The sequence below is a fragment of the Brachionichthys hirsutus genome, chromosome 5, assembly GCF_040956055.1.
Source record: "Brachionichthys hirsutus isolate HB-005 chromosome 5, CSIRO-AGI_Bhir_v1, whole genome shotgun sequence".
Classification (NCBI taxonomy): Eukaryota; Metazoa; Chordata; class Actinopteri; order Lophiiformes; family Brachionichthyidae; genus Brachionichthys; species Brachionichthys hirsutus.
This window is the reverse complement of record NC_090901.1, coordinates 7,883,571-7,891,942: the sequence shown is the minus strand read 5'-3', so window position 1 is coordinate 7,891,942 and position 8,372 is coordinate 7,883,571. Positions and strand designations below refer to the sequence as shown.

Sequence of the window (8,372 nt, the reverse complement as noted above, 5' to 3'; positions counted from 1 at the left end):
CATTTTCAACGTTTATTTAAGTATTGAAGACAAGTACGAAGTAAATTTTGTCGACATCAGAAGACAACTCAAGATTCACACTGGCATCACAGGGACAGTAGGCTGACGTCGCAGACTCGTCACTGACAGCAGCTCGTGTCGCACTTGTTCCCTTTGCAAACGCAGCCGGAGGCGCACTTGCTGCAGCCGGACGGGCAGCACGAGCAGCAGCCTGCACGAGAGAACGGCGACAGGAGAGTCAGCGAAAGACCCGACAATGACAAGATTAAGTCCAGGATGTGGTCATCGCAACAGAAAGGCAGAGTAGCTTAATGCAAACAATGGTCAAACTGAAAGGGTTACTGCCAATTCAAAAACTAGAGACACATGGGCAAGTTACAAGAAATTATGTTTTTGCTACCTTCACAGTACTAAGAATATAAACCGACTCAACTGGTTGAAGAAACAAATACGTCAACTTTGAATGCGTTGGGAAAATTCAATTCAAAAGACACTAATGAAATGATTAGTCGATATACTTATTTGACTTACTCTTCTTGCAGGTGGAGCAAGAGCAGTTGGTGCATTTACAGGATTCTCCGCATTTGCAGGTTCCACCTAGAAAACAATGTTCACAAAGATCAGCACACCGTTCGCTAATGGACTAATGTCTAATCAAAAAGCACCGCCGAGAGACCCGAGTCCATTACTAAAACACTCACTCTTTGCGCAGTCACAGGGGTCCATCGTTGCGTTCAGTGCGATGTGTCTTCGTGCTTCTCGGAATCAGATGAAATCGTGTCCTTCTTGGTTTGTGACGCTGAAGGGGAGGCTCTTTTATAGCGTCCTGGGGGAACAACAGCGCCGGGTGCAAAACACGTCTGTCACGCGCAAAGAGGATTGTGCGCACGACGATCTGTCGTATCCCAGTTTGTTTGTTTGCCTGTGCACACGGTTCAAACAAACCAGCACTCTGCCCGTGCTGCTTCTCCGCTCCCACCCGTTGCTCTGCACCCGGCCGCCGCCGTGAGCGAAACAAGAGGTAAATAGACCATTGTCGTATGCTGCCTTTACGTGCCGAGTACTGTGGGAAATATGCATTCTACGGGACGAGCGCACTGACTCAGCCAAGCCTAAGTGCTGTGTCATTGGTACCTAATGTTATTATAGGATTACTGTGTAAATGTTGTAAATGTTATGTGTGATTTTTAATTGGACCATTGTGTCTGCACTATAGCCAGATTTCTTTTTGCGCTCGCTACTTCCGGCTTTTTGTTATGAGTGGAGGCTTCGGTGAGTCACCGAGTTTAGGAGCCGAGAGTCGGGTGCAACTTTTGTAGACGCTCCGAGAACATCAATGAATAGCTACTTATCGCCCTGCTATCTATGACGTAACGCTATACGTGTGTAATCGCGGAGCCGTATCGAGTGCGTATTTTTCATGTTTATTTTTAAAATGTTGATGACTAGTATAATCAGAGAGCCTTTGAAATAACTCTTATCCAAAAATAAAAACTAAACACAAAATCTGGAGATGAGTGGTGGTGTTCAAAACTCCAAAGCTTTATTTAAAAAACAAACTACATTCTGAATCTAAACATTTCCAATTGTGCATTCAGGTTGCTTTGTCGCAATCCAGAGGAATTATTCCAACATGTTATTGAGATTGCGGGTGAAAAGTGAAGCCTGATTGCTCATTCGGTCAGTTTGGGTCCTGTCTCAGAAACTTTTACACAAATGATTTAATTAGCCATTACATACAACCGCTTGGTTGAGATGTTTTTAATGTACTTTGATTTAGCAGTGAGTGAAATAGCATTTTTTCCAATGGTCGGTTGTGCAAAGGATGGTGATTCACTGTTTTTCTGGGGCACTGAGGTTGAAAATCGTGATTAGAAAAGTAAGCATGCGTAAATTTAGGGGTATTGCACACTGCACACTTGTTTGTGTTCGGGAATTCCAGAGGGAGATATCGCTTATCTTTCAAGCTTTTTTTCACAGAAGAAATTGTTGGCTTCAGCTCAAACATATAACATCAAGCACTTTTTTTTCCTAAATCAGTGGTAGTAAGGATAATGATTCACTCTGTTATTCTAGAACACTGAGGCTGAAGATTGACAACAACAAGCAAGGAGGCATAAATGAAGGCACATTGCACTCTGCACGCTTGGGTAAACATACGGAGTGAAGACGTACATTCAGCACGTGATCCATGGCTCAGTCTGTGAGAGGAGTGATTTGTACAGTATGAGCAATATTGAATTTAACCATCAGTTAGCTCGCAAGTTTAAAACCCCTGTTAACAACACCCTGACATGCCCTAAGATTATAGATGTCAGAGTCTTGACCACACCCATCTTTTCCTTATGAACAGACAAGAGAAGAAAGAGAACCAATGAGACTATCAGTTGAAATTTATAACTGTATGCTATTACCTCCGCCAGGCAGGGTGTGCTTTTGACGGCATTTGTATGTTTGTCTGTTAGCAGGATTACCAAAAAAAACTGCTGTTGAATAAATTGTGAAATGACTCATTGAATCCATTGTATTTACTGTAAATGTACACAAATCTGTTGTTAAAAGACAAAACAATGATTAACACCACTGCAGTTTTTTTCACCAAAATAATTATATGTGAAAGAAAATATCAGCACTAAATCAATAAAAAGGATATTGTATTATGTGTAATCGATTACCAATCTGTTTCTTTGTGAAACCTTTCCAATGACCATCCCTGCCTTACATGCAAATACCCACCTTGTTTATAATTCACTAATAACCTAGTAAAGTATTATTAATTAATCGCTGGAAATATTCAAGACATCTGCATCTGTTCTCAAAATGCTGATTTGCAAACGGCTAAATCTGCAGTGAGAATCGGCAAAGAAAATGTTATTCCCACAAGTGGTCAGTCACGTTGATACCTAGTGTTCTTGTTTTTGTCGAGTCATCTCCATGTTATTCACTGATGTTCTCGTGGCCCCTTTGAAGTTCCAGCGCAATCTGGATTAGAATTATTATTTTTTCATTACTCTCAATAATTTCAGTAGGTCATACTTTATAATGACTCAGCTCATTTCATGTATCCGTTCGGCAACCTTTGCGTCACCGGGACATGAACATTCTGGAAGTGATTGTGTGAGTGGCAGTGAACGCCTCGCGGACTCGCAAATTTGTCTTTCACTTCATGAATCCGTGCGCAAAGTATAAGTAGTGTGCACAATTTACGACGTGGCTGCGTGCCGAGTCATGATTCTCGCAAAACCAGACTAACAAGGTGGCACGAAGCATTTTGATTATAAAACTTAATGCTATCAAAATAATAAGGATACCATTATAGACATCTCTTAATGTACTATTTGCTCATGATTTAAATTTAACATAATAAATATAAATTTTGTTGTTTTTCTTTACATTTAAGGGTAAAATTCTCATTACCGCAACGTGTCCATAACTGGATTTGGGTTCTATGAGATGGAAATATTAGTAATCTAGGAAGATAAAAAAGAATACACTTTAGTGCATGTTATACTATAAACAGTTACAGTGAAGAGACATGTGGTCTTTGAAGAATATTAGTAAAGTTAGTGAAAATAACAAGGAATAAAAATGTGTCCAAGACTCATTTTCTCATTCTCCGCAACGCCGTTTTATCATCCACCGCAATACCAGCAGTGAATTGATTCCCCCCAATCTAAAAACTGTTCCTCGGATGCTGAAGATTCATCAGGTGACATCTTCAAAGCCAGGAGTCATCAACACACGGGAGGTGTCTTGCTTTTGTGGGGTTTATGAAATAAACATTCATTTAAAAATGGTATGTGTTTAAATGTGTCAAATATGGTTGGGTATCAGACCCATTGTCCAAAGTTAATATAATTCTCATTCCTGAAATATTGATCCTCATTACCGACATGGCCTTCTCATTACCACAACCTGGTCTTGTTTTACAAATTAAGTAATAATTATATTATCATATTTTGTTTTAAAATATACGGACAAGTTATACAACACTAGTGTGTATGCAAATGTGTATGTTATCTTTTACAAAAGTAATTAAACACAATTGTAAATCCTCACAAATGTTTCGGTAATGAGAATTAATAGGAAATTACATTAAATTAAAACATTTTAAAATGTATCTCTCCAGAGTTATATATAGGTTTTTGCATGAGTAATAATAGTCTACTGTAACAATGGCCAAAAATAAACATTTTTAACCATATATTTCATGTAATGTTGTTGCGGTAATGATAATTTGTTATGGACTTTATCTAAAAAATGCCGATAAACATATAGGAAAAAGATAGATTAATTCTTAAAATATACTTTTTAGTTAGTTCACCCCATAATCTTATATGTACAAAAAAAAAAAATATTCAAGGGCATGTTAAAAATGCTTGATGACACCTTCTAAATCTTGATTTTATGAGAATCACCCATGTGCGTTTTGCAGCCGACCCGGTTGTTCCCAGAATGTACGTGAATGTGTCCCAAGCAGTGATGCATTCACGTACGATCATAGCACACGGTCTTTTGTAGACGCGCATCCACACCAAGAAGCGCTGACAATAGCGGGATAACGGACCCGGGACCCCTGTGACTGCTCAAAGAGTAAGTGTTCTACTTCTGTAGGGGGCGCTGTAAGGTCCATTTTCAAAGTTTCACTTTTAAAGTATCCAGGTAGGAAGCGTCAATAAGTGTTTAAAATGTGGTTTTGATTGGAGTGTGTGTGTGTGTGTGTGTGCAAACGGGAGCAATTTTTGGTGTACAAAAACTCTCAAAATTCTACTTCAAGTTTGGAACTTTGCCGCACGGAAATATTAAAATGTATAAAAATAATTTGGATAACTTTTGATGCCCCAAGTCTCTAGATGGTGGACACTTAATTTCAGCTCATTTGGTGAAACCCCCTAAGAGGAGTTCGTTCAAATGCACCGTCAGCGTTAGTGCTGATTCAACCGTTTTTAGGCACCCAAAGGGCTTCCGATCCGTCACTGACGCGCTCAGCAGCCAATGGGCGTCTGATCCGTCTCTCCGCTCAGCAGCCAATGGGCGTCTGGTCCGTCACTGACGCGCTCAGCAGCCAATGGGCGTCTGATCCGTCTCTCCGCTCAGCAGCCAATGGGCGTCTGGTCCATCACTGACGCGCTCAGCAGCCAATGGGCGTCTGGTCCGTCACTGACGCGGTCAGCAGCCAATGGGCGTCTGATCCGTCTCTCCGCTCAGCAGCCAATGGGCGTCTGGTCCATCACTGACGCGCTCAGCAGCCAATGGGCGTCTGGTCCGTCACTGACGCGCTCAGCAGCCAATGGGCGTCTGATCCGTCTCTCCGCTCAGCAACCAATGGGCATCTGGTCCGTGACTGACGCGCTCAGCAGCCAATGGGCGTCTGATCCGTCTCTCCGCTCAGCAGCCAATGGGCATCTGATCCGTCACTGACGCGTAGAATGACGCACATCTTTCGCGTTTCCGTACAGTTCTGCTAGCAGCTAAGTTAAGTCAGCTGCTGACAGTGTCGGACATCGTAGTATTTTGTTTTATCGCTGTTGGAATAGTTCTTGCCCACGTCAAAGAGTTCGGTAGAATTTTATCGTGTGTGTCTGGGATGGATGTATGGATGGATAATTGACGGGATTTCGTCGCTATTTGAGCCCGTTCATGGGCAAAATCCCACCGAGTGGCCCAGGAAAGGTAACGTTAGCGACCCGGCGTGTTAGCGGGGGAACAGCAGCAACAGAACCACAACAGAACCACAACAGAACCACAGCAGAACCACAGCAGAACCACAGCGGACCGGCTAAACGGAACTAGCAGAGGTCGGTTAACGCTTAAATCGGTCGCTATGCTGTATTATGTTTGGGCTAATGGCTAATGCGTTCAATGAACTGTTCCTGAGTTACACAGGTGTGTCCTTTGCTTAAATAGCAGCTTGGAAAGTTAGCTACACGACAGCAATACGTTCGCAAGGGTTTCAGTACTCGGTTAAGTTGTAGCTAGTTAGCTGAAACCAGGATCATAGAACACCGTGAAGTGATGCTCTTCCATGCTGCGTGGAGCTGAGTGAAGCTGCTCGTGATTCTGGTGCACCGCTAGCTTGTTAAGACGCTGTTTAGTTTCAGAACCTGTGTTCGAGTTCATTGACTCACTCAGCAGTCCTAATAACCTTCACATTGTAAATGTGTTGGACAAGGCTGAACATTTTCAGAGCAGGTGAACACAAATAAATATAACTTAAATGAAGTTACCCAAATTTGTCTTCAATTTGCTGATATTATGGTGTTGGGGAATGTATTAATGTTTGATTGTTGGTGTTGTTTTTTTACTTTTACAGTGTTGATGTTGCAGACGGTGTTTCCCAGAGTGACCCGGTGGAGGTGAAAAGATGCAGAAGGGGTTTGTTTAAAAAAAAAAAGAAACAAATGTTGCTGTTAATTCCAAATAAAGACAGCTGTTGGCATTTGTCTCCTGTGTTTCAGGTCTAGTTCTAGGCTTTGTAAAGAAGACTGCGGTTGGAGTAGCAGGTCTGCTCATGCTCCGGAAACCGCTGACGACTATATCTGAAAAGCCCAGACATTATGAAGAGACGCAGGTTTATGCGCCATTCATAAATAAATTGATTTTTACTCGCTTATGCCGTTAATCTGCCTGCAAAACAAACACGTTTTTGAATCCCAACCCCAACTCCTTGTAGATAAAACTTAAAATGTGAAGTTTTTGGCCACGTGAAATGTAATTTGTCTAAATCAAAATGGTTTGTTGACACAAATGTCTGGATTTCTTCAGTTATAAACTATATGGATGATATTACTGTAATAGAAATAACCGGTAACTCCATTTGGACAATAGCTCTGATCCTGCATTCAGAACCTGCTTCAGTAACATGCATTGAAGGTTTAAAGTTGTGCAGACCTTTAACTGTTGCTTCATATTCTAGTTCAGACAGATTGCCTGTGAGCTTTAGTGTTTGTTTGGAGTCACATTTACTGTTTAAATATATATTAGAGGGCTGATGAAGACTTTTAAACTGGCGTGCAACTGATCTGTGTGAAGTTTTATTAATAATGTACCTGTACATTTTGTGACATAATTAAATTAAATTTCACCATGTTGCTGTGATCCAATCTGTTGTGTGTGCCAGTTCATTTATTGTTTGATACATCCAGTCATTATAAAAACCCTTTAACTTTAGACTGCAGTTTACTTGACTGTATTTATTTGTAAAGCGCACCTGATTATAAGGTACTACATCAATGAACGGGTCTATTTTCATACATAAGGCGCATTAAGCGAAACAAAATGGTTAGATAAGTCAAACTTTATTCAACTCAGCTCAAACTCGCTGTCTCGCTGTGTGAAGTCACGGCGAGACAGCTGGAAGAAGGTGCGGAGAGCGGAGCGGCGGTAGGGGGTGAAGAGGACATGAAGCAGAAACACACCTGATCTGTGAGTGAGTCGCTTCAAATGCAAATTAAGTCTATTCTATGATGCTCTCAAGTTTATTACCATGCATAGTTTTAAAAGTCACAGCAGTTCCTCATCCTCACACATAATGAACGACCTGTGAGAGGGAAGATACGACGTTATGACTGCCATGTTGACTCAATTAGCGTTGAAGCCGCCCTTTATCCCAACTGGATTTACATTACACATGGAATATATTGATATTCCCTGTTGTTCCTGAGTCACTTTATCCGAGACGAGCAAAAGAAGGCGCAAATACTCTTACTAATTCTATTAAGTCGAGGCAAAATACATGACGACGAAACACTAAAATGTGTGATTTTAATTTTTACCTATTTGTATGAAGCGATGACACAAACAATGTGTGTGTGTGTGTGTGTGTGTGTGTGTGTGTGTGTGTGTGCAGGATTGTAAGTGAATGAAATACACATCATTTGAGTTATACTAAATATTTCTCACCTGTGTCATCGCTGTGTTTGTCCATGGGTTATTAAGATTAACTTCTGTGATCACGATTTGTTTCGTTATATTTCTCTTGATTTGTGCAGACAACGTGGAAGTGAATTTAATGGATTTGTGTTCCAGGTGGAACTTCCTGCTGCAAGGGATCCTGTACTTGCAACAACTGTTGTTGCTCCACATGCACGAAGCGTAAGTCAACCATACCATGCCATTGTTAGAAATCACATTTCCTTTGATTAAATCACAAACTAAGCAGCTGCTTCTTTGAAGATAAAGTCCCCTGACTTAAAATATCTGTGTCCTGACAAAATGATGTCATTACCATACCTATTATTCTCTTTTCCAGACTACAGGCCATTTGACTGTTTCAACACTGTTCTATTATTGCTGACTCAGCATCGACTGTGTATTTATCTTGTGATGGTGCTTGTGATCATTTTGTTTTTGAATCAATTGTACGAGTCTGA

The 8,372-nt window shown here is 41.0% G+C and overlaps 1 protein-coding gene and 1 long non-coding RNA gene across 2 annotated transcripts; one reads left to right on the top strand and one right to left on the bottom strand.

Annotated features, from left to right (window-relative positions):
- Positions 1-2: 2 nt before the first annotated feature.
- On the bottom strand, positions 3-872 carry mt2 (metallothionein 2). The gene is made up of 3 exons (XM_068739893.1): positions 702-872; positions 532-597; positions 3-211 (listed from the first exon to the last, which is right to left on the bottom strand). Exons 1-3 carry the CDS (start codon positions 724-726, stop codon positions 120-122), a joined length of 183 nt encoding a protein of 60 aa, XP_068595994.1. The 5' UTR covers positions 727-872; the 3' UTR covers positions 3-119.
- Positions 873-5,455: 4,583 nt separating this feature from the next.
- On the top strand, positions 5,456-7,103 carry LOC137894413 (uncharacterized). Its single transcript, XR_011105482.1, has 3 exons — positions 5,456-5,798; positions 6,314-6,375; positions 6,459-7,103. It is a non-coding gene; the product is annotated as an uncharacterized lncRNA (long non-coding RNA).
- Positions 7,104-8,372: the final 1,269 nt, after the last annotated feature.

Excerpts from the sequence above, each read along its gene's own strand:
- mt2 (XM_068739893.1), bottom strand. The coding sequence starts at position 726 with ATGGACCCCTGTGACTGCGCAAAGA. Across the intron at positions 598-701 it reads CCCCTGTGACTGCGCAAAGA|GTGGAACCTGCAAATGCGGA; the intron begins GTGAGTGTTTTA and ends ATTGTTTTCTAG. Across the intron at positions 212-531 it reads TTGCTCCACCTGCAAGAAGA|GCTGCTGCTCGTGCTGCCCG; the intron begins GTAAGTCAAATA and ends TCTCTCGTGCAG.